We start from the raw sequence: 26,506 nt of genomic DNA on the forward strand, positions 1-26,506 counted from the left end.
ATGTGTGGCAGTGTGTGTTTGTGTGTATGTCTGTATAAACAGAAAAGAATGACAACATCTGAATTGAAATTGCATTCTTCCATTGACTGTCTGACCATTTGCCCAGCCTCCTCCGCACCTGCTTGAACTCATTTCCTCGCACCTTACTCAATCTCTCTCATCTGCACCATCTTCTGGTGTTTTCCCCTCATCTTTCAACTTTATTTTAACTCTGACGCATTACCTAGCTATCATCCTATCTCTCTCCTTCCCTTTACCTCCAAGCTTCCCTAAAGACTTTTTCATACTCGACTTACAGACTCAATTGAACTCCAGTTCCTTACTTGACGCACTACAGTTTGGCTTCTACTCCCAAGCCTCCCAACATTTCACTGAAACTGCCCTGGCTGATTGACTCGTGACTTAGTGACAGCCAAAAGCTATTACCTACTACTTAATCTTCTTGATATTTCTGCCACTTTCGATACTGTAGAACACACACCTCTCCTCACCCTTCCCAGCCATGTCCTCAGTGACACTGCTCTTTCTGACCCTCTTTCTACTTCTCTGACCACTCCTTCAGTGTCTCCTTCTTTAAATTCTCCTTCTCTCTTCTGTACCTCTCTCAGTTGGAGTTCCTCAAAGTATGGACTGGGACCTCTTCTTTTCTCAATTTACGCTGCAGCTCTTGGTAACCTTATATCATCCTATGGCTTTCAATATCACTTGTACGCTGATGATACAAATTTTTTCTCCCCCGTCTGCTGGATTGTGACACCAACTGTCTCTCCTCTATCTCTGAATGGATGACTCTGAATTGTCCAACTCAACCTCCAAGTCTTTCCTCACACTAAAGCTACATCTGTCCCTGTTTCAGTTAAGGTCAACGGATCGATCATAACCGTATTCTGCAGCCTTGGTGTGCTCTTTGACTTAAACATTTCCTTCACTTCTTACATAAAATCTATCACCATATCCTGCTGCTTTCACATTGAAAACATATCTCACATTAGCTCCCTTCTCACTCACTCAACTAAAACCCTTGTCCATGCGCTTGTTGTTTCCCGCGTTGATTATTGTAACCCTATGCTTGCCAGACTGATTGCATTCCTACAGTCCGTAATGAACACCTTGGTGTGAAGGATTTTCCATGTACTTGCCTGTGGGCCCTCAGTTAAACCCTCTCCCTGCTGTTTTAATACCTGTATCTGTTCGGTTTAAAATGTGTATTCGTTTACCGAACAGAGACCACACACCCTGGGTAGCAATCAGCATTAGAACACAGAGAAACCGCAACTTAACTGCTCCCTGATGCTACTGACCTGGAACCAGATATCACCCGCCTGATCACCATCGAATGGGAGCTAGAACAGGATTACCATCAACTGTTCGACTTCGCCCAACCACTGTCCCTCAGGCCAGAGGATCACCTGGACACCGTACCCCCTTCTGTCCGACCAGCCCCAGAGGTGAGCGACCTTATAGAGCGGTCCTGGGGAGACCCACAGATGGCAGGTGGAGATGGGACCGAGATCTCTCCACCGGCCCTACAGGGATGCTGGGTACCCGGCCCAGATCCCCAGCGGCAGTGCATCTCACAGGGAGAGGAGACACCCGGTCTCTCTTCCCAGCGGCGGCCTGAGTTCCAGGGGGAGGTGATGGCAGATCCCTCCACCTTACAGCAACCAGCGTCCTGGGGTGTGGGGCCAGCCGGGCCCCCTCTCCCACCGCAGCAGGAGATACCGGGTGAGGGGGAAAACAACCCTAACTACACTGGCACAGATGGGACCGCGGTCTCTGTGCCAGTACTACAGGGATGCGGGACAGGCGGTCCACATCCCCAACCAACCCCGCAGGGATGCCAGGAGGAGGAGGTAAGCGAAACTTCCCCTCCCCAGCTACATCCCAACTGGGTCTTAGAGGCAGTGGATGAGCCTACGATACCCACTGACCCCCTCCCAGCAGCAGAGCTGGCATCTGGACAGAGCGTTGTTAGCCTCTGCCCTCCCTTTGCCCCGGGTCAAGAGCCTGGCTTACCACGGGGTACCCCAGCGGAAGAGCTGGCATCAGGGCAGAGCGCCGCTGGCCTCTGCCCCTCAAGCAGCACCAGCAGTTTACCTAGCTGCACCAGGGAGACCGAGGGTATTGAGCTGTCCCACTACAAACTTGAACCTACAGGCCAGTACTGGTTGTTGTGGGGGGGCTACTCTGCTAATTTTTATTTGTGGGTGGGCTGCCTGACTAACCGGGGTACTGACAGACGGAAGGTCAGGGGTCTGCACGCCTGGAGAGGACTACTCGACGGCCTCTTGCCATGGGATTATGGACCCGGGAAGGTCTGGCCCTTTGAATGCTGTATGAGGGCTGGCCCGCCAAACAGACTTATTCTGGGACTAATGACTGGCAGTCCCGTCAGCCCCACTGGACCCGGAAAGGTCCAGTCATGTCTGCCGGAGCAGGGAGAAAAAGGGGGGCCATTGTGAAGGATTTTCCATGTACTTGCCTGTGGGCCCTCAGTTAAACCCTCTCCCTGCTGTTTTAATACCTGTATCTGTTCAGTTTAAAATGTGTAAAAGAACTGTATTCGTTTACCGAACAGAGACCACACACCCTGGGTAGCAATCAGCATTAGAACACAGAGAAACCGCAACTTAACTGCTACTAGGTGGCCGCCATTCGGCATACGAACACGTGGCGAGAACAAAGGATGGCGGCCATCTTAGAACTCACGAACGCGGTCAGCGGGACTTATGCAGGGATTGCCTGAAACTAATTTCGGCACGGCAACCATGCGAACGCCCGGTCCCCACGGAAGTCCTGGATGAATACGTTCCCCTCCACGAATCAAACTGGCGTTCGGTAGATAGAATCTACCAAATGAGGGGAACATTCACAGGTAACCAGCTATACCATACGAACGGTGGTTTTCGTGTAGTTAGATGCGAACGGAGACCGGCTCTTGCTACTGATTCTATGGAACTCTAGATCGGATACCTCCACATGGCAAGTCGGTCAAACTTCCACACGATGCAACACGGAAACTACCGAACGGAACGTCGTGAAATTTGGATATATGACCACCAGTATCCTCAGCTACCTAGGGATGTTGAAATTATGTTTGTATGTTGTATGAAAAGTACTTTTCTGAAATTGTTAAAAACTGTAAATGTTCTGGCCAGCAGATAATTGAGCTATGTGTATTGTAAGAACTCAATTATCTAGCCTGGCCCAGAGGAGGAGTTATGTGTTGCATAAATTGTGAGTTCTGTGTGCCAGTAAATCAGTCTTGTTCCAGCATTAAGCTTTGGCTCATGTGTGGATTATTTGGCGAGACCAGCAAGTTATTACTCTGTGGATTACTTGGTGATTTTATTTCATGGGAAGAAGGGAATGCTTGACGGAGTAACGGATTGTACCGTCACACTTGGCTAGACTCATCTACTTTACGTCCAGTAATTCTCAGCCCTCTGTTATCCTCTACACAGGCCTTCTGCCAAGTTTGCCTTGAATCTAGAAGCCAGCTAAACAAGTTAGGAGCCAGGTTTTGCCATTTTGCACATTTCTTCACTCACTTTGCACAGTTGACTTTTTTTAGGAATCTTGGCTATTAGGGGGAGGTACAGTGATGGAAGTATTCTTATAAACTAATCTGAGGAGGGAGCATTGGCTGGTACGATCAGGAAACTTATAGGCATAGCTGCAGTACCATCTAGCAAATCTGTAGGCAGGTCTGTAACTATGCAGTAGCTTTAGTATTACCAAGCGCTTTCTATCCATTTCATGTTTCGATTTAGCTGCAGTAATTGTATCGCATAGCGGTATCTTGTTACAGACTTAGCTACAGTACTATTTGACAATTTAGAGGTAGGCTGGTTAATTTAGCATTTCACTAATGCTGTATTCTAGTTGTATGGTATATATGTACCGTTGGGAATATATTCCCAGTTGATTTATAGGTGGTCTTCCTTATTGCTTTGTTCTCTACTTACTTACAAGAGTATATATTAACTCCATACGGCTGTACTTTATGACTGTTATTCAGAGCAGCTTTATTTTATACTCTCTATATACCAATTAAGTTACCAGCAAACTTTACCTCTCAGTTTAACTCTTCCTCACTCCTCTGCTCCTATTACGTGTACAGCATGACAAGGCTTTATAATGAGCTTTAGTATCTTTTCCTTTTTTCTTTATTCTGTCCCTTTGTATACATCAATAAAATTGTAGAGGTTCTTTTGTCTATACACTGTACCTGCAGTTTTTTCAATGTAAACACTGCCTTTCCTGAGAAAGTTACTTTGCTGCCTCATAAGACCTCTAGTGACAGTCGCTCATACAGCCACTAAAGGTGCTTACTAGTACAGTGCTGAACAGTGTGCAGCACCTACATACAGTGTCTCCATACACTCCATGGAGGCTCTTAATGTTCCCCATAGGGATGCATTAATTCAATGCGTTTCTATTAGAAGATGCTGATCGATGCAGTGTGGTGTTCTGCCTTACATACGCAATAGCCTACAGATGCTTCCTATGGGAAAGCATTGGATTGGCTGAGATCATCAATATTGATCTCAGCCATGGAGGTGAGGCCAGCTGCAGCGAGACCAGCACTGCGTCGGAAAAAAGGTTAGTAAAAACACCTTTCCTATGTGATCGGAGGGGAGTCAGTCACCTAAACAGATCAACTCACTGACAAACAGACAGACAGACTCATTGATAGACACAGACTCACTAACAGACAGAGGCTTCTCTAATAATTTCCAAGGTCTTCCTGTTGTATAGTGCTGCAGAATATTTTGGTTCTATTTAAAAAATTGCAATGGGCCAACAGTCATAGATTATTCTCATATTTGCATAGTGCATATTGGGGTTTATTTACTTAACAGAGAATTGTAATGAATTAAAAACTAAATTGCTAAGTTTAGGCAAAAAGTTATAACTAAAGCGGATTTGAATAATGTGTCCAAATCAGTTTTCCCCCCTAAATGTTGCAATCCATTTTTTAACTAAGTATTACGTAGTGAATAAACCTCATGAGCACTTTTTACACCTGTTTTTAACCTAATTTTTACCAACAAATGCCAGGAGCCCGGAGTTCCTTTATAAGTTACCTAAATGACACCTAACTTTTTGGGTATTATACAGACTTATAATATATACTTCTGCCAAGGCTTTTAAATATTATCTTACTAACTCTCATGTTGTACAAACATTTATCAAGCCCTGCCTTTGGTACAACTGATGGGTCTGGTGATGTTGTCCCTTTAAACGTCATGCCGCGTAGATTAGGAAAATGTCTAATGATGTGTTGGGGCTCCATTCTAGGCAAGTTACAGAGCTAATGATGACATGTTTTAATGAGTATTAATTAGCCACCTGCCTCTGTTTGTTTACTAGTTACAACTAAAAGCAGTCTCCAGTGTTGTGTATTTTATGGGATGCTTGGTCATGTAATTTTTATTAGATTACTTCTTCTGGGAAATATTATTCTGCAGGCATCCAACACACAAGGATTCCCTATAGTTCAACTGAAAAGAAGACTAGTTATTGTTTCTGAGAATGGTATAACGCTTGTCCAAATATATTCATCCCGTGAAGAGCACTAACTGGTGCAATATTAACACTTTGAATGTATGAATTATCTTTTGAATATTCTGCTGCCAATTTAAATGTTTACAGACCAAATAATAGACCTAACAGGCCTGACACATGAAGTGCTTGTACAGAAACTGTAGAAGATACTTGGAATGGCCTTCTAATTGAATTTGTAAGGCTATAGCAGGGGTGCCCGAGAGGTAGATCCCCAGATGTTGTAGAACTACAACGCCCATGATGCTTTGCATGCCTATAAAATGACAAAGCATCATGGAAGCTGTAGTTTTAAAATATGGGATCTACCTTTTGGGAACCCCTGGAATACAGTGTAAAGCAGGGTTCACCAGAACTGGCACCTCCAGATATTGCTGGAGTACAACTCCCATGATTCTTTGAATGAAATAGATAGCCAGAGAATCATGGGAGTTGTAGTTCCGCAACATCTAGAGGGCCAGATTTTGGAGAACCCTTATATAAAGAAATTAGAAAAAAAAATATCTGAGAATGTGCATAGAGTAAAACCTGTCTGTCTATATAGCCAGACTACATTGGCTAGTCATGGTTTCTCTATTATCACAATATTTACTAAACCACTAATAAACAGGAAAGCAGTGTGTTTATGTTATTTTTTAAGCACATTGTTGGACCTAACAGTTCGGTTTTATACTAATATTGTGCCAAAAAAGTAGACATTTCATTTTTATTCCCTACTGTGCTCGCTGTCAGGAATTCAAAATTAATTTCAAAATTTAATTCAAAATAGATGAGATGAAAAAATGTCGACTTAAAAATACAATTCACTTTGAAATTCAGACTTTTGTAAATATATGTCATATTTTCTGTTCACGCCTTACTGTTTTGCAGTTATATTTGCTATACTGGTTTTTGTTGGTTAGCGCACCAATAAAATATAAATGTTTGCAAGCCATTCATTTTTCAGAGTTTCTTTCTTCACTTTTTTCACTGTTTAGTACATGCTAATATGTAACAATTTGCTCCATTGATGGACATAGATTTATACAAAACACTATATATGTTTTTCATCCATAAATAAAACAAACTAATAATATGATTTCAATGGCAGTACTCCCCCCACCCACCTATATTAACACTCCCCCCCTTTGATATAACTGAGACACCCCCTCCTTCTTACCTCCTCTGTGGGAGATGTGTCTGCAGCGGAATTTCTGATGCTTCTTCCTGTGCAGCAGGGTAGGGTATTTAAGGAGCAGGACTGATGTGAGCACATAACCCCCCAGGGTGGTCAGCAGGTAGTATCCTGCTGACATGCTGATGTGTGCTTCAGCAACCACAGCAGGTACTAAGGTAACCAAGGATGAAGATAGGATGGATGCTCTCCTCCCCAGCAGGTGTACTTGGTGCACTGACACTGGGTTCTGATGGCTCTGGGTAGCCTAGTACTGGTAACCTCTGGATCCAAATCAAATTTGTTGCCCTGGGGTAATCAGAATTCTGATGTATCTGGATGCCCTCTAGTTGTAACTGGTGCGCAGGCACTGGGTGTTGATATGACAAAGTGCTTACTGGTTTAAGGTGTTAATGGTGCTGACAGGACAGGGTGCCCTCTGGTTGCAGGTGGTAATGGTGCACTGGTGCTGATGGGACTGGGTTCCCTCTGGCTGCAGATGGTAATGGTGCCCTGGTGCTGATGAGACAGGGTGCCCTCTGGTTGCAAGTGGTAATGGTGCCCTGGTGCTGATGCGACAGGGTTCCTTCTGGTTGCAGGTAGTAATGGTGCCCTGGTGCTGGTGGGACAGGCTGCCCTCTGGTTGCAGGTGGTCCTGGTGCTGATGGGACAGGTTGCCCTCTGGTTGCAGGTGCTAATGGTGCTTTGGTGCTGATGGGACAGGCTGCCCTCTGGTTGCAGGTGCTAATGGTGCCTTGGTGCTGATGGGACAGGCTGCCCTCTGGTTGCAGGTGCTAATGGTGCCCTGGTGCTGGTGGGACTGGCTGCCCTCTGGTTGCAGGTGGTCCTGGTGCTGATGGGACAGGTTGCCCTCTGGTTGCAGGTGCTAATGGTGCCTTGGTGCTGATGGGACAGGCTGCCCTCTGGTTGCAGGTGCTAATGGTGCCTTGGTGCTGATGGGACAGGCTGCCCTCTGGTTGCAAGTGTAACTGGCGCCCTTGCACTGGCTCGCTGTCTCCAAATGTGCCCTGCTTGCAGGTATTTGATGGCCCTGGTACCTATTCCACTGGGTTTCACAGTCAGATCTGGTCGCCTGCTGGCAGTTAACCCAGGCTGTGACCAATGGGTGTTGCTGCGGCTGTTTCCTGTGACCCAGGCATTGCAGGTGGGTAATGGCAGAGCTGGGGGTCCCTCCTCTCTGGCTACCCCTGATGGTAGAGATGGCAGAGTCTGGCACCCCTAGGGATGCTCATACAGGACTCTGTCCGGGCTCTGCCAGTGGCAGCTATAGGTGGGCACCGTCAGAATGATGGAGAGTGGCTGCTGGCAGGCTTGGGGGTGAAGACCATCTGTCCTATGGTCCTATGTCTCCTCTGCAAGCCGTAGCGCTGAATGTATGACCTTTTGGAGGACTGGCTGCAGCTAATGGCTCTCTGTGCAGTCCTGGTTCCTTTATTGCCGTGTAAGCAGGTCTGTAGCTCCTCCTCGCTGTGTGCTGAGTAGACACCTCTCGGGTGCAGCAGTGGTGCCCTGTGCTCCGGCCGGCAGGCTAAGTGCACTGCAGCAGCTCCTTCTTCCTCCAGCCGGTCAGGTTGAGCTACACTTGTCATTGCATGAGCACTGCGCATGCGCAGATCCTCAGCCCGTACAACAAAGAGCCGCTTTGCGCATGCGTCTCTTGCGGTTACTCGGGCTTCTTACTAGCGCTTCAAGCGCGCTCTGTGCTCTGTGCGGCTAGAGCTGGGGGCGCACTCGCTGTGTGTCCCTGAATAAAGACTGTGCGTTTCCGTATGATTATTGCAATGCAATGCAGAGGGTCTGCATACCTCGAGGTTATTTTGAGATTATTCACTAAATTGGGACATAGTCTCTAAATTCTGCATTGTAGTACTGGAACCAAATGGCAATATTTCAGCAAACAGCTGATTTAGCAAAATTCTCCAACTTTCTATTTTCACCTGAATGTTGCAGTAAGTATATTAATTCATTAAATGCAGAATTCGAAGTTTAGTGCATAAACACCAAAATGAATTAAAAGCGTCACTATCACTGTCTGGGGATTTTGTATATTTTGCATGACATCCCCTCTGGGGGTCTGGTGGCTGGGGGGACAGGCAAAGGTGAGTTTAACTTCTGCATGCACCGGAGTACAGCATTAAAATCTAAGGAGGATACCTGAGATCATGCAAAGATCGAGCCAATTCCTTGCAGCCATCACTGGTGACGACTGGGCGGATTGACACGTCGTAACGGCAGTAGCTCTGTCCAGTGTCAAAAAGTGTCCAGCATACTTTTTCTCAATATATACTTCTTTGAAATTCCAACACAGTCAGTATGAATATTTCATGAAGATTATATCTTATTCAATTACTCTTATGGTTCGGGAGGGTGCTTACAATTGGACCTTTTGTTTTAATGTGTATGCTTAAAGGGACACTCCAGTGCCAGGAAAACAATCCGTTTTCCTGGCACTGCAGGTCCCCTCTCCCTCCCACCCCCCATCCCCGGTTGCGCACGTGCACGCGCATTAGAGAATTATAGAATGTAAGCTCGATTAAGCAGGGTCCTCTTTAACCTATTGTTCCCGTAAGTTTTTTTTGTAATTGTCCTATTTATAGTTAAATCCCCCTCTCATAATATTGTAAAGCGCTACGGAATCTGTTTGCGCTATATAAATGGCAATAATAATAATAATAATAATAATAGAGCTCTCCATAGGAAAGCATTGAAAATGCTTTCAATGCTTTCCTATGGGGAATTGAGCGACGCTGGAGGTCCTCACACAGCGTGAGGACGTCCAGCGATGCTCTAGCACAGAAAACCTGTGCTATTGTAGACTAGGGGAGGACTTAACCCTGCAAGGTAATTATTGCCGTTCATAAAAAACTGCAATAATTACACTTGCAGGGTTAAGGGTAGTGGGAGTTGGCACCCAGACCACTCCAATGGGCAGAAGTGGTCTGGGTGCCTACAGTGTCCCTTTAACTCGATCCTTTATGTTTTTCCTCACTCACTCTATGTGCATAAACCATATACTTAGCTCATGGAACCTCTAAGAAATGTATGTCTAGATATGCCAGTTTACCGTGACGTTATCACCATATTATAAAATAGTGCCTGTTTATTCTTGCCCACAATGTTACACCTTTGAGTACTAAAATACCAGTAATTCGCTGATGTGGCATGATGTATTTGTATGTTAATGTATGCACTGCAAAAATAAAGAATAAAAAAAAAAGATTATATCTTAATATAATCATTTTGTAGGAAGAGTGGTTTACAGTGCCGCTTCAAAGGGATATTTCGGCACCATAACCACTTCATCTTAATGAAGTGGTTATGATACTGGAGTCTCTTGGTGCCATTTTTGGAATGGTTTAACAAAGAATAAGTGTCCCATGGCACCCGTCGCAGTACCTCTCGTCTGCTACTTGGCTAATGATAGTGATGAGCTAAGAGCGTCACTTGTGTCACTGTCGCGATTTCATACCTCCTAGTGTTGAGAGGTATGCTAAAGTTGGAAAGTATTGGCTAAAATACTTAGTCAATTTCCCACAATCTCAAATTTGCTGCTTTATTGTTTTCTTAGGGTTGAGTTAAGAAGTCAGCCTGCTACATCTCAAAATCAGATCAAATAAGTTTTGGCTGAATGTAATCTGAAAAGTCATATATTTGGTGCAGAAATCTGTGCTTGCATAATCACAATAACCAATTCACAATCAACAGTAACATGTCCACTACGTGATCACTCTAAACACTTCAAATCCTTTGCATCTTTGCAAATCCCTCTAGCTCCCTGACTTCAGATAAGGAAGATTGACTTCCTCCTTGGCAGTCTAAGATCGTCCAACTTGGGCATAATAATAAACAAAACACTTACCAGAATCAGTGGTTCCTGACTGGTGGAGCCTATTCTTGGTCTGGGAAGGGCCAGCTAGTTCAATACTTGGCTTTGCAAGTTTTGCAATTTAAAGACTTTCAAGGGATTTTTTACAATGTAATATTTGGACTTTTTTAATGCATATTTTTAATGCATTATATATAACACACATTATACACAGGAGTGACGGCCTACCTAATGTATCCCTCGAATGAAACTGCATTGTATTCATTTCATCAGCTTGGATATGAGTAAGAAACTAAGGTAATTTTGGCAACCATAGTCATTGTGATATAAATTTACTTCCTGTAGTTACACAAATAATCAGGTTCACTGTTTTCTTTTAAAAATGTTGCAACAAATGTTTAACACTTTGATTAGCAGTTATGCATATCTCAAGGGGTAGGCTTTCTTTTTTTAAAGGTCTAGGCACAAAAACCAGTACATAAAAACTAACCATTTCATCTCAGAATGTAGCATGGACGTTTCTGAGAGATTCCTATTCTAAAACAGTTTAATTACAATAACAATCGTTTTTTGTTTTTTTTCATATTTAAATTTTTTTTATTTTCAAGAAAAGGTAAATTGGGATACAGAAAGGAAGAAGGGAGGGGGGGAGGACATGACATATATATATATATATATATATATATATATATATATATATATATATATATATATATATATATATATATATATGGTAGATACACAGCATTATATAACAACATTCTTTAGTCGTGCAACATTAGAAGCCAGGCTTGATGGGTCTTAAGATCAGATAACAATGATACATTGAAGGTATTTATAGCAGTTTAGTCATTCGATAAACTGTAAACATTTGAAACGAGCAAATTTTTTGGTAGAGTAGAAACATCGAGCCCATCTAAGGATTCTAGGGAACCTATGGACTCCCAGGACTTAGTCCTGCTTGGTGGAGTGTTGAGTGACAATTTCTATCCCCTGTAACTTGGGAAGGTGAGGTGGCTATGATTAAATAGGTTTGGGCCAGAATGGCAGTAACTACTAGTGTCCTTAGTTTGCTGTTGTCGTCTTGCGACTTATCCGGTGGATAACTGTATGTGGGCTATAAGCGCTAGGCGGGACCAAGGTGAGATGTGAGGGAGGGGGAGCGGGGGGGTATTAGGTTGAGACATTGTGTGGGGTATGAGTGTGTGGCATTTCGACTGTGTCACTATCGGTTTGTAATACTGTCGTTCTCAGCCATTACCAGGTCGGTTTGCTCAGAGTGGAGTGTTCTCCCTTATCCTGTTTTCATTTCTCCATATGGGGCATCGGTCCTCGGTTCATCAGCCTGTCTCTTAAGACTTTGGGTGACCCATAAGAGCAAGCCATGGTTTCCACAGCAGTTCTGTTTTTTTCGTTTTCTCGTATGAGTCCGAGGAGAGCACTTCATACCTGTAGTATTGGTAAATCTTATCTACCAGTTCTTTGTTTGAGGGACAGTAGGTGCTTTGCCAGTGGAATGCCAAGAGGTTTCTCGCTTCTAGTATGATAAGTGAGTCTAGTATTTTGGTTTCTATCTTCCATGTGGTTGGGAATAGCAACAGGAGTCCCACTGTCGGTGTGAGAGGTTGTGTGTTAGTGCTTTATTCAGTATTGCTTGTGCATACGTCTACAAGGGTTTAATCTCGCTGCACTCCCACCAAATGTGGGTTAAAGTGCCTTCTTGAGATCCACATCTGCAGCACTTAGGGTTAACAGCAGGGTAGATTTGATGTGGCCTTTGTGGGGTAAGATATTATCTGTAGATTACCTTCTTGTGAGCTTCTAGGTGTGAGAAGCAGGATGTGATGCCTTTAAGAACATTGAGTGACCGAAGCCACTGGTCATCCGTGAGTTTGGGCATGCCTTCCTTTTCCCATTGGGCCACGTATTTAAAGGAACGGGGCGGTGTGTGATCCAAGAGAGTTTTGTAGCAAAGTTTGTCTATTTTCACCTGAATGTTGCAGTAAGGATTTTAATTCATTTAGTAGGGGCAGAGTGACACCTCTCAATGAGTGACAGTGCGGTTTCCGCTTGTGCGGTTGGTATTTGCGTTGGTAAGGTCACTTTAGTGTGTATGATGCTTTTTAGTTGTAGGTACTGAAAAATAAGAGAGTTTGGTAATTGGTATTTTCTGTGTAAATCTGGGAAGGCTAAAATCCTTGATCGGGAGCATAAGTTTCTTATGCGGTTGATGCCATGGGTTATCCAAGGTTTCAGCGACAACCATGGTGACAGTCCTTCTAATGCCCCCAGGGGAGTCTGTATGCAAACGTTTCCTATCTCAGACATGGTGGCTTGTAGTTTGTCCCAAATTTTAATCGTTAGGGTAGTGGTGGGGTATAGCAAGAGTATGTGCATTCGAGATATTTTTGGTGACCACATTGTGTTCATCAGGGAGTGTGGAGGGTCTTTGTTCGGCTCCATGTCGACCCATTGGAAAGTATTTCGAGGTGTGTGAAGGTGGATAGCAGATTAGAGAATGGCAGCCTCGTAATAGGTGACCACTTTTGGGAGGCCTAGACCACCCGCTGTCGGAGCATGTTGGAGTATGGAGAGAGGTAGGCAAGGTTTTGAACAATCGTTTTTTTTTAGGACTATAGCTTCCCTTCTGTTTAATCCCTTGTTTGTCCACCCCCCTTTGCTAGTAAAAACATTTAGTTAAATAAAGATGACTTACCTCATATCCCGTGCTGAGATTCCTCCACTGCAGCCTTTGGCTCTGCTTCCATCAATGTGAGCATCCAAGCTGACGTCACTCATGGTAGATTTAGAGAAGCATTAGATTGGAGAACACATGCGCGGCAAAATGCCACACTACGAGGGGGCGGAGCCTAGCCGTCAAGCTGGATAGACGCACTGAGCCACAGCTCCTGCTCACAAGCACCGAAAATCGGGGGTATTTACCCCAAAAATCCACAGGAACACCAGCGAGAGGGCAGGCACAAAACCAGGGATACCCGGAGACATCCACAGACACCCGACTCACGCTTTATAATGCCCGGGAACCCGAGCAAGCAGATGGGGCCTACTCACGGTCGAGCCGAGGAGAGGCGGCCGCTCTCTAGTATGCCGAAACCTGGAGTGGGCACCTCAGCGAACCCCCTGTATATCCCCCCCCCCCTTGGACCGGTGGGGGTTATCCCGGTCCACACTGGACATCTGGGGCACCCGACCACAATATCCCCGGCGGTCCAACTCCACGTGGCTCAGGCAATATGGCGACTGGCGGCACCACGCTCACCCAGCACAGGGCTCAGAAACCACTGGGCCTACCAGACCTATCTCAGCGACTAGATGCCATCTTCGCTAAGTTCTGGGACAAGCTGCAGAGACGGCAACAGAGATCCCGCCCCGAGCCGACCCTACCACAGCCGGTCAGAGAGCGGAACCGCGGGTCACGGGAGGCGAGGGGGAAGCCCTCGGGCGCACGACCGCCGCACAAGCTACTTCACCCACACCCTGGCCCACCCGGGCGGCAGACCACAGGGCCGAGAGCCCAGAGGCATCGCCCACACGGACGGAGGACCAAACCTACTAAGCGACAAGCATCTATCAAACCCTCCGTTCCTCCCACAAGTGGAGACTACTCGAACCCAAGGGGCAACCGAGTAAGTGGCCGAGAGATGCCGGTCTGCACGCAAGCCCGGGGCTGGAGGGACACCCTCCCTCGCACCTACAACGCGGTAACCTGCGGACTCCCACTGATGAACCCAAGCTGCATCCTGAGAGAAGGCGTCGGATAATGGAAACACCAACCGACACATCCTGACGGTGCCGGGAACCGGGCACTACACAGCATAGACTTTGCCACGCCATTTACCAAGCACATGGACTGTACCGGGCAGCTGGACACTTGAACGAACCCCGGATGACAGTGTCTACTTATTCTGTGGCTTAGCTAAGGTTTACTAACTCCTAAATAACATATTGTCTTTTACACATGTTAGCTAGTCTCTACCCAGACTGTCTACGTAGCCTGTAAGAATTGACTATACGCCGTTTATTGTGTCAGCATGTGCCTATTATGTGAGTTAAACCTAGGCGACAGGGAAATCTTGAACCTGCTTACTTAATCTTGAACCTGCTTACTTATACTTTATTTTTCACAAAGCTTGCACACTTGAAAAGAGTGTATTTTATACATGTAACCTTGCCTGTTCTTATTATGCTAAAAAAAAAAAAAAAATGCCCACTAGTCTGACCCTGGCATTTAAAGGGGATTATCCCCCATTCACTTGGTCTCCAGCTTGTAACTATCCGTACCCTTGTATGGGTACTGGGAATGCTTGTTTGAAGCCCGTAATTACATGCATAGTTTAGGAACACTGCGATGCTTGGAACGCCTATAAATCGCTTATAATTAATCGAAATGTTTTAAAGAGTTACGATCGCAGTTTTTCCTAAATGTGAAACACGAACCAGCTTGCCAGCATTAATGTATGTTAAAACGATACCTGCTAAACTTCACTCTTATACCTTAACTAATGATGTTTTATTTTGTGACGCTTAACCTAACTTGAAACGCTGTGATTATTCATGTTTTACAAAAAAAAAAATATGGCAGGCTCTCTTGGGAGTGTAATGTGAACCATCTTGTTACCATTCACATGTGTTATCCCTATGTACCTCCCCTTTCTGTTTTGTACCCCATAACACATATGCCATAATAAAACAAAGATTGACAAAAAAAAAATAAAAAAAATAAAAAAAAAAAAAATTCCACACTACTCCAATAAAATGCTATTATCAGAAGCCTTTGATTCTAGGACAGAGTTTCACTAAGGTAGACAGTCACTAGAGGTGCATTTCTACAAAACAGCAGTTTTTTACATGGAATGTTTAAAATGACAGGACAACTTCACCCAGACCACTTAATTGAGATGCCCATGGATAACACATATGAAGAAATTGACTCATGGAATTGAAAAAAGAAATATGACTACATGTCCTTGATTTAATTTTTTCTTCTTCTTCTGTTTTACCTAAGGTTTCTAATAACAAAATTGTGTTTGCGTGCATGGAATTTCAAGGTTATATTAGCGAATACCAAAACACAATCGACAACATGTTTCCACCGAAAATTGAATGATCAAGCCAAAATATTATGTATAAAATAAGGGACTAAAGACATTTTGCCGAGACCTACCCAGGGAGAGCCCGTGGCGCCGCAGTGGCAGAGGGACCCAGGGCAGCCGGTCCCACCGAAATACCCGAACACTAGCCTTAACACAAAGGCACTAGCCACCACCTGATGTGAAGCACACACACCTTAAATAAGGGGAAGCCCACTACCACCAGAGTGACCCCCCATGGCACGGCTGCTGCCGCAGAGAAAACTAACGCCCATCACATGTTGTATTATTTTTTTCGTATGTTTTCTGTTTCCTCCCTTTCTCCCCTTTTACTCTGGGCACATTAGAGCTTAGGCTCTCACCGACCACAGAGGCCGACAATACTTACCCAACACCCTCACAGACCGGTCGAGACTTACATATAGCGCTTTCTCGCACGGACAGTAGAGAGCCCACGGCCATAGCGGCTCCCAACCCCCCGCCTCTGCATTATATGCAGCGGCGTAACACATAAGGTCAATAGCCCGACCTCTAAACCCTCACAGACATAAAGTGCGGACCTTAGATTGTGGCCTACTCGCTAGCCCACAAGTCAGCCCACACCACATGACAACCACAAAATAGAATGGCACCACCGAGATAGTCTCAAGAGACACATCAGACCTTAACTGGCTCCACGGCCTTCGCTCTGGAGCATCTCCCCACTTACTCAGGTGAACATGCCCGCAGGCAGAGCATACTCACAGCGAGAATTGCTCCCTCACCGACATATACCACATGAGCCGTGGACCACAATTAGACCTGAGCACATATACCAGACGTTAGCGATTTCTCTTATACACAAAACCCCCAACTCACCAGTTTTCCAGTTGTATTACACCTAGTTGGAAGGACTAATGTCAGACTATGCTTGTTTTTTATACAATGTTTGTACCGCAATAATATGCCCTTCTCGGACTCACGAGTAAAGGGAATAAATAAAGAATTAAAAAAAAAAAAAAAAATAAGGGACTAAAGATCTCTGTATGTGTGAGCACTGGGAGATCAGAATAAGACATTTTTAAAAGTAAGCGGCTAGTTATATTCATATTGACAGAAATTTGAAAATTCAGTCCTGCATTTTTTTTTATTTTGCATGAAAAATAAAATTGCTTTTAACAAATGTTTTAACATCAGAGGTTTTCAATGGCAACATATAAATCTACATCGATATAAAATTTGAGGGAGAAATATGATCTTATCTTGAGATGCCGTAAGATGTCTTTTTTGTAAACATTTCACTATTGGAGTTTGGTTATTTGAACATAGTCGAGGTTGTTGTTTATTAAACATTGAATTATAGTGAACTGAAAGCAGAATTGCTAAATTTACAGGCATTCTATAGTGTTAGAAATAAAATCTGCTCCCTCCCCCTCATTGGCAGATAAAAGGTTAAAAAAAAATCTCTGCGCTTGGTCGGCTCTCTGTCTACTCAAGGGGTAGTCAACCTTTTTCTACCTACCGCCCACTAATGCATCTTTCTTGATGGAAAAATTTCCTTACCACCCACCAGCTTTCGCGCAAGTGCGGAATGTTTTTTAGAAAGGAGGGTGTTTTTAAAAATAAATGTACGTACATTTTGATTTCTACTTTATCCATGTTTATAATGTTTTTAACTTTATAAAGTTTAATGAGAAAACAATAAAGTAACTTGAAATTACCTTTACTAGTGATTAATGAGGTCCTTGAGGTTGATGCTGCGAGACTAAATATTATCTGATTCGATTTTTGTAAGGTGAATGGGGGGGCTGTGAGGTGGGTAGGTGTTCTGTAAGCTGGGTAGGGGGGCTGTATGGTGGGTAGGGGTTCTGTATGGTGGGTAGGGGGACGGTGAGTTGGTATGGGGGCTGTGAGGTGGGTAGGGGGGCCGTATAGTGTGTAGATGGGCTTTAAGGTGGGTATGGGGACTGTGAGGTAGGTAGGGGGACTGTGAGGTGGATAGGGAGGCTGTATAGTGGGTAGAAAGACTGTGAGGTGAATAGGGGGCTGTATAGTGGGTAGGGGGACTGTGAGGTGGATAGGGGGGGGGCAGTATATTGGGTAGGGGAGCTGTGAGGTGGGTAGGGGGGCTGTAAAGTGGGTAGGGGCGCTGTATAGTGGGTAGGGAGCTCTATAGTGGGTAGGGGGCTGTGAGGTGGGTAGGGGGGCAGTATAGTGGGTAGGGGGCAGTATAGTGGGGTAGGGGAGGCTGTGAGGTGGGTAGGGGCAGTATAGTGGGTAGGGGAGCTGTGAGGTAGGTAGGGGGGCAGTATAGTGGGTAGGGGGGCAGTATAGTGGGTAGGGGAGCTGTATAGTGGGTAGGGGGACTGTGAGGTGGATAGGGGGACTGTGAGCTGGATAGGGGGACTGTGAGGTGGATAGGGGGACTGTGAGGTGGATAGGGGTAGGGGGACTGTGAGGTGAATAGGGGGGCTGTATAGTGGGGACTATGAGGTGGGTAGGGGGGCAGTATAGTGGGTAGGGGAGCTGTGAGGTGGGTATGGGGGCTGTATAGTGGGTAGGGGGGCTCTATAGTGGGTAGGGGGCTGTGAGGTGGGTATGGGGGCTGTGAGGTGGGTAGGGGGGCTGTATAGTGGGTAGGGGAGGCTGTGAGGTGGGTAGGGGGCAGTATAGTGGGTAGGGGAGCTGTGAGGTAGGTAGGGGGGCAGTATAGTGGGTAGGGGGGCAGTATAGTGGGTAGGGGAGCTGTGAGGTGGGTATGGGGGCTGTATAGTGGGTAGGGGGCTCTATAGTGGGTAGGGGGCTGTGAGGTGGGTATGGGGGCTGTGAGGTGGGTAGGGGGGCTGTATAGTGGGTAGGGGAGCTGTATAGTGGGTAGGGGAGCTGTGAGGTGGGTAGGGGGTGTGGTGTATCACCAGATTAATATATATATATTACACAAGGTTCGTCTACATTAAATGGTATTTATTTAGAAGGCAACAACACAATACTATAAATGTATCACAAACACACAGCCCAGACCCACGGAGCAACAACCCTTTTAAATCTATCTATCTATCTATATAGTAATCCCCTTCCCCACACGTTTGATCTCACCCACGGTTAGGCCTTCACATCTTGTAATGGCTCACTGCTGCAAGTTCGACATCACATCCACCAAGGAAGAAAAGGAAGCAACAGAGTATAACATGGTTCACCATGATAGCACATGGCGTCTGCACATCTGCTCAGTAGCACAGCCAAGAAGGAACAGAGAGAGATGAGGATAGTGGGGGGAGTGGTTATCTCTTTCCTGACTTGTAAATTACCATATCAATTACCATATCAAAGTAAAGCTTATCCCCCTGTAAGAAAGATCTACATGAACTTGATCACATGACCCCTGGTCACCATGCTAGTTTGATGACAGAATGTCACCACATTCCCTCACTTTTTCTTCTCTTATGTTGAGCACATTTAAAAATAATAATATATCCCTCTTATCTATCTAAACTATGAGATCTCAAGTAGGAAAGGGGAGCACAGGAATTATAGTAAGTGAGATGAGTAAGGTAAAAGAAAACAGTCAAATAGGGGTTGCATCACCCCACAGGGGGGCTCTATAGTGGGTAGGGGTACAGTGAGGTGAATAGGGGGGCTTTATAGTGGTTAGGGGGGCAGTATAGTGGGTAGGGGAGCTGTATAGTGGGTAGGGGGGCTCTATAGTGGGTAGGGGGCTGTGAGGTAGGTAGGGGGGCAGTATAGTGGGTAGAGGGACTGTCTGTGAGGTGGGGGGCGTTTGAATGGTGGGTAGGGGGCTGTAAAAAGGTAAATACCTTTCAGTGTCCTCTTGGTCCGGTGGCAGCTTTCCAGAAACGTGTGTGAGGGGTGGAGCTTGTTTGCGGGAGACGGAGCTTCTGTTAGGAGGCGGGGCATGCGGCCGAAATGATTTTAGACTGTGCAGGGAGACTGACAGGTCTCCCTGCAGCTGCTGGCCGCCACACCAGCTTCCAGCTCCTCCCTCCCCTCGGACTGACAGGCTGGCACAGTCCGAGGGGAGGATTAATCAAAATGATCATTAGGGCTGTCAGCCCAGCCCCAGCCACACCAGCCCAGCCACCCACTCTCTCAAACAGAGGATTTAGCAGCCGAAATCCCTACCGCCCACCTGGAATCCTGAAACGCCCATTAGTGGGTGTTAGGGACCAGGTTGACGACCCATGGTCTACTCCAAATACTTTCCAATGGTGGAACCTGATGCACATGCTCAGTGAGTTCTGCGAGCTCCTTAGGTCCCTATGGGGATTTCACTGATGCTGAATGTCTTCAAGCAGAGCGTGAGGCTGTCTAGCGTAGTTTAACCCCTTAAGGACCAAACTTCTGGAATAAAAGGGAATCATGACATGTCACACATGTCATGTGTCCTTAAGGGGTTTAAGGACTCAGAGTACCTTAGAATCATGGAAGCGACCCTAGTGGCTGTTTGATAGACAGTTACTAGAGGCGGTCTTAGTCCTGCAAAGTAATCATTGCAGGACTAAGTGGGACAGGGACACTGAACCCAGACCACTTCAATTAACTAAAGTGGTCTGGGTGTCTATAGTATCCCTTTAAGCTAAAATAACTAAACTGGTAAAATTCTCTAACTCGGTGATAGTCACAGGCTGGCTACTTTACAGTAGGTCCTCCCCTTTTAAAGGCCTCCACCTGCAGCCCATGCAGAATTCTTTTTTTATTTTGCAACAGTGAGCAGCCTTGTTGTTTAGTAGACATGCCCCTACTCGCGACCTAGTGAGTAGGGGCAGAAAGTCTATCTTATATACTAATACTAAGTCATCTTTACTTAATATTAGTAAAGTTGGCTGAAAGACAAAATATTTTATTAAATATTTTATAAATATATTTTATAAATAAAGTAACTAAACTTACTTTATCTGCTGTTTTTATTTTATTTTTTGACGGGTGAGCGGAGCACGGGGCGCCTTAGAATTCTGTACCTACCAGCCCCTGGCCTATAAATCCAGCCCTGGTTGCAGATCAGTGTTATTACTAGGGATATGTTTGTATTGATAATAGGAGAGCTGTAAAGTGAATCTAAAATTGCACAGCTGTAGAATATGTTTGTGTTTTATAAATAATATAATTCGCCTGCAGGGAAGAAATGATTAGAGATGCGTTGGAAGGCAGGAATGATTGCAGATGAGCTGCAGAGGGATGCTGTTGATTTGCACATTGAAATTGATCAGGGACAAGGTGCAGAGATAATATCAAGATTGAAAGAGAGCCCTCAGTGGAAATCAACATATACAAGGGACATACACCAAGCAAAGGTTTGTGCTTGGGGCTGTAGAGTTCATGCAGGGCCAAAGGGAAAGTTTCTTTATATCAAAGTATGTGCAGGGTCAATGGGCCTCACAGTGAATATGATGTAAACCAAAAATTGGCAACAAAACAACATGTTAGGTATAAAACACAAGGTATTGTACAAAGACCATGTAGACACACACTCAAAGCAAAGTTTAATGTAAAACTAACACTAAAAATATAAGGGTTTATTTACAAAACAGCAAATTATTGCGAATTGCTGTGATCACACTGAACGATAACTGTTTGACCAATAACTTGACCAATAGAACTATATCTATAACACTAAACTCATTCCCCCATGAAAAATTAGTGTGACGGTGGTCACCATCAGTAGGAGCAGAAGGACACTTTACAAAGGTTCCCAAATTGCTCCAATGTCTAAGTCACCCTGTGCCCATTATAGGTGCAGTGTGTTTATAATGTGTTTGTTTACTGTTAACTGTTTTGTGTGCTCCCCTGTTCTGCTGATGCTTGTTACCAACTAAGTTATTTGGCTATGGAGCCTATATAGCACCCTCTGTTGGTAGCAACAGCAGTATGCACTATCTGAATAGCAAGGCTTGGTAATTTGCATATTCAGGTAGATTTGCATATTGCTAATTCTGCAGGCAGGTGAGATATTTTGTGTTAAATATTGTCTTCCCCACCCCGTTATAAATATGTTATTATGTTATTATAATTCCCTGTATGTTTTCTGACATGTTTTGGTTATTTGTATTTTATTAGGTTTGTCACAATGATTATGTCATAAAGATAGAATCTTTATGAAATACCCATTTTGACTGTGTTGGAATTTCCCTGACTTTCCAACCCAGTCAAGAGAGATACTGAGACAATGTAGTGACTACTTTGTCTCTGTATTTCTCCTCTGCCTCACTTTCTTAAACTCAGGGCAGAGTCTAAGTATCAATTCCGACAGCCATCACCAGTGACGACTGCAGGGAATTGTCTCTGTCAAATCCTCCATAGACCTCAACGCTGCCTGTACTCTCGCGTATGCGCAAAATACAGCAGTGATGCCAGCCCTGAAGCTGGCCCGCCGGTCAAGATGGTTGCACACGTGAGGGACAGGTTCAGATAAGTTAATCTTACCTTTACCTGACCCCTTGTGCCACCGGACACCCAGCAGTGATGTCACTGTCGGGGGCCTTGCAAATTTAGCAAAGTTCCCTGACAGTGACAGTGCCACTTTAAGCCTCTCCTGAAATGTCATTTTTTTTAAACCCCCTGGAGAAGAGCAAAGATCCCTTCTGAAGTGTAACTAATCATAGACAAACCTATAAATGGAGACATACCACCATAAATATATGAATATATATCACGGCATGTCTGCAATTTTATGCTACTATTTATAACGTTGACATATCTTAAAGGAACACTATAGACACCAAAACAACTTCAGAGAAAAGGAAATGTTTATATTGTTGTCTAGGGACACCTCAAGGGGCTGTCACTCAGATGGCCACTAGAGGTGCTTCCTGGGTCACTGCTGCACAACATAGAGACACCTTCAGGTGGCTACTAAAGGTGCTTCCTCCAGCAGTGAATGGACATGCTGAACTTTCCTCATTAAGATGCATTAAATCAATGCATCTCAAGAGGAGATGGTGATTGGCTCTGCCCCCTTGGCTGAGATAATCAGAATTGACTATCTCAGCCAATCCAATGCTTTCCGCAATTTCCGTAAACTATGATGATCTCAGCCAAGGAGGCCGATTGAGGGTGGTGCCAGCGATGAAATAAAGGTGAGTTTTACAGATTTTGAAGGCGAGCTGGCCACCTAAATAGTGGTTTTAACACTACAGGGTCAGGAATACACATTTGTGTTCCTGACCCTATTGTGTTCCTTTAAGGCACTCTCCACGTCCTTTGTCAATGTAAGAATGGGTGAATCATGCCTAAATATAGAAAAATATTACCTCTATTGCAGTCTACTGCAAGTTTGAGGTGACAGAGCCACTTTAATACACAATATGGGTTCTGATAGGAAAGAGAAGAAAAGTTCCAGGGTCATACAGCATTTTACAGTATGTCTGATCTCCATGTTCAAAAACAATTCAGAAGCCTGAAAATAACTCTCTGACTCTGTGCTTTTTCCAAAATCAGAGACTTATTTCATGTCTTTTGCTACCCTAACCCTTCAACCTCCCTTCACGTGCCTACTGATTGTGAGCTGCTTGGTTTGTTGGTTCCCTGGTTTCTGTCTTTTGTAAACACCATACAACTGTCCAAAGAAAGTGTAATATGAGTGCATTATATGACACACTTGCCAAACACTGCATCCAATAGGACCACAAGCTGGACATCGAGTGGACAACGTTATTGACAATTATGAATGTTCTTCAGGTGGGCCCCTCCCCCTTTCTGAGCGTGTCTGATCTTTGCATGGTGCCAGCAGGGCCCAGGGTGTATTTACCGCGAGGCTGACAAGGCAGGTGATGCCGGAGCTGGAATATGACGTCACTCCAGCCCCGGCATCACTACGCGGTGCGCAAGGGAGCTGAACAGGAGGATCAGTGCTCCCTCACCGACTGCAGTGACAGGCCGGTCGCCCAGCATCTTCACTGGACCCCAGGCTGGGGGGATTGAATAAAAAATATATATTTTTTAAATGTGAGTGTCTGTTAGTGTGTGTCTGTTAGTGTGTGTCTGTTAGTGTGTGACTATGTGTGTGTATGTTAGTTTGTGTATGACGGAGTGGAAGAGATCCACTCGGCGGAGAGCATGAGGGCACTCCTCATGGGACAGAGCAAGAAGCATGTCGAACGGTGGGGGCCGTGGTTGGGGTACGTCGCCGGGGTGGGGGCGGGGAGGCGGGGGCGGCAGGCTCCCCGGTCCGGCAAGTGGAGGGGGAGAGACGTGAGACGCACACAACTGACACAGACGTAACTTCCAGAATGCAGTCAGACACTTAGCCGACAGGGGACAGAGAGTAAAGCCCAATACACAGGCCACAGGAATCGATCGAGAATGGCTAACTGTCCCAAGATCGGACGCACGGGGAGACGGGGGGATACTGAGGACGACGGAACCACAGCATAATGCCTCTGAGACACAACGGGGGATGGGGGGAAACCGAGGGGGCGCACTCACAAAGGAGATACACACATCAAAATGAACCCAATAGGGCATAGAGTCACTCCAGGAATGGCAACTAACCCTAGAACAGAGCAAAACTCGCGCACCACTAGACCGTGGCCGCCTCGGAGGCCCCACATCCCGCCGGACACATATATTATAACCACAGATAAGCGATCAACAGAGAAAGCATACTCCCCCCCCCTTCCGGGCATCCTGACGGCTCGACCCCAGAAACATAGATATATGTGAATGACTAATAGGCAACTACCGCCTAAATTGCGACCTACATTGACACTGATCGACCGACAAACCATACCAACAACAAAATATTAAGTACAACCATACAAAGCACACAGACGAAGGTGTAGCTGACATCATATCGACCTCACAACACAGACAAGTACATCGATGCAGGGCAGAGCGCTAGGCTCACAAGTACATGCCCACACTACTCGAACAACAAATTCTGACCGCGGCATCGGACAGATGACGCCGCACAGAATACAACTGGATAGGCCTGGTCAAAAGAGAGACCCACGCGACCTTTAGAGCTATACAAAAAGTTTCCATGTTTCCATGTTATCTGTTTACTATCCAGGTTACATAGAGACCTGCGCGTCTCACCTACATCCTATATTGTTATCTTGGAGATCTGCGCATCTCATGAGACCAATTGTTATAACCCACGAGTTATTGATTACCTCCTTATTTGAAGTGTTGTACAACATGTGAAAACTCTTTATTCTTCAATAAAAAGAGATTTATAAAAAAAAAAAAATACGCATCGGATCACACCGTGCTTAAAAAAATGTTTGTTTAGGTTAAAGTAAACTGTATATATTTCAAAGTTATTTAGGTAACTGAAATTGAACAGGTTAAGTTAGTAAAACCAAGAATTCTGGACAATTGCCAGGGGAATGAAAACTATAAGCCAAAATAGCACCAATATGCTATGTTCGATAATGACCAACAATGACGCATCTTGGAAGGACCTGTGTGTCCCATAATTTAGACAACAAATGTTTAATTACAGTACAACGAATATAGCGACCTGAGTGCAACAAAGTATTGTTAGGCGAAGGCAAAAATACACGGTTTACAATGTAATCGAAAAATAACTATATGCTGAAAGAGACCTGCGAGTCCATCGCTAAAGTGGGCCTGTGAGCCCGAATGACTGTTCGTCTTCTAAACACTTTTTCGCACATGTTGTGCTTTGGTTATTGTACCCAAAATGCTCATGGAGACCTGCGAGTCTCAATGTGATTCACTTTCGATAATGCAAACCTAAATAAAAATCATATTTACAAAAAAAAAGGTAAGGATAGTATTAGACTAATAACAGTTGCAAGAGAGGAATCATTCGGGAGCTAGTAACAGTTTAATTGATACGCTTTTATGAAGAAGTGGGTTTTTAATGATTTTTTGAAAGCGTGGAGACTGGGTGAACATCTAACGGAAGAGGGAAGCGAGTTCCAGAGGAACGGTGCAGCCCTCTAGAAGTCTTGAAGGCGAGCATCAGAGGTGGGAGTAGGGACAGAAGATAGACGTAAGTCTTCAGCAGAGCTTAAGGGCCTAGACGGGACATACTTGTGTATTAGGTAGGATAGATAGGTGGGAGCAGCATTATATAGAGATTTGAAAGCAAGAACCAGAATTTTAAATTAAGCCCTATATTTTACAGGAAGCCAATGTAGGGACTGACAGAAGGGTGAGGTCTGGGCGGTGCTGGCGGACAGAAAGATGAGCCTCGCCACCGCATTTATTATGGACTGTAACGGCGCAAGTTGGGAGCACGTAAGACCAATGAGAAGCGGATTACAGTAGTCAAGGCGAGAAAGGACAATGGAATGGATCAGCACCTTAGTCGCATCTGGCGTTAAGTAGGGTCGGATGTGCGCAATGTTTTTGAGATGGAAACAACAGAATTTAGTGGTAGACTGAACATGAGGCATGAAGGAGAGGTCGGAGTCAAAGAGAACACCTAGGCAGTGAGCCTGCGTGGTGGAGCTGATGTTAGCGCCATTGACTTGGAGGGAGACAAATCATGTATACAAAGCACAAAAAAGAGAAGGACACCTAAAGGGACACTCCAGATCCCTAAAGCTATTTATTTTGCTGGAAAGCTTTAAAGACAACTTCCTGGATTGGTTTGATTAGTGGAGCTAAACTCAAGCGGCAGCAATTGCTTAGAGCACCTGCCTTGCAAAGACTTTGGATTGAGCTGCATTGGCAAGTCTGCGATTGGACAGCCACAGACAGTCTGGGAGGAGTTAGAAGGGGAGGGCTGGCAAAGGCAGCAGACAAGATAACTGTGGTTTTTGCAAGATGTTTTACCCCGGATTTTAAAAAAAAAAATGCATATTTGAATGCATGCAAGTTTTAATTTGGGGTATATCTACTAAAAAGTGATTTGCGTTT

The 26,506-nt window shown here is 45.0% G+C and overlaps 1 protein-coding gene across 1 annotated transcript in view; it reads right to left on the reverse strand.

Moving 5' to 3' along the window:
* Positions 1-8,313, reverse strand: part of GDPD1 (glycerophosphodiester phosphodiesterase domain containing 1) — a 73,437-nt gene extending 65,124 nt beyond the window's left edge. The window contains exon 1 of the mRNA XM_063450094.1: positions 6,728-8,313. Within this exon, the coding sequence (XP_063306164.1) occupies positions 6,728-6,863 (136 nt within the window). The 5' untranslated portion in view covers positions 6,864-8,313. The remainder of the gene's footprint in view (positions 1-6,727) is intronic.
* Positions 8,314-26,506: the final 18,193 nt, after the last annotated feature.

The sequence above is a fragment of the Pelobates fuscus genome, chromosome 1 (assembly GCF_036172605.1).
Source record: "Pelobates fuscus isolate aPelFus1 chromosome 1, aPelFus1.pri, whole genome shotgun sequence".
In the NCBI taxonomy this organism is placed as follows: domain Eukaryota; kingdom Metazoa; phylum Chordata; class Amphibia; order Anura; family Pelobatidae; genus Pelobates; species Pelobates fuscus.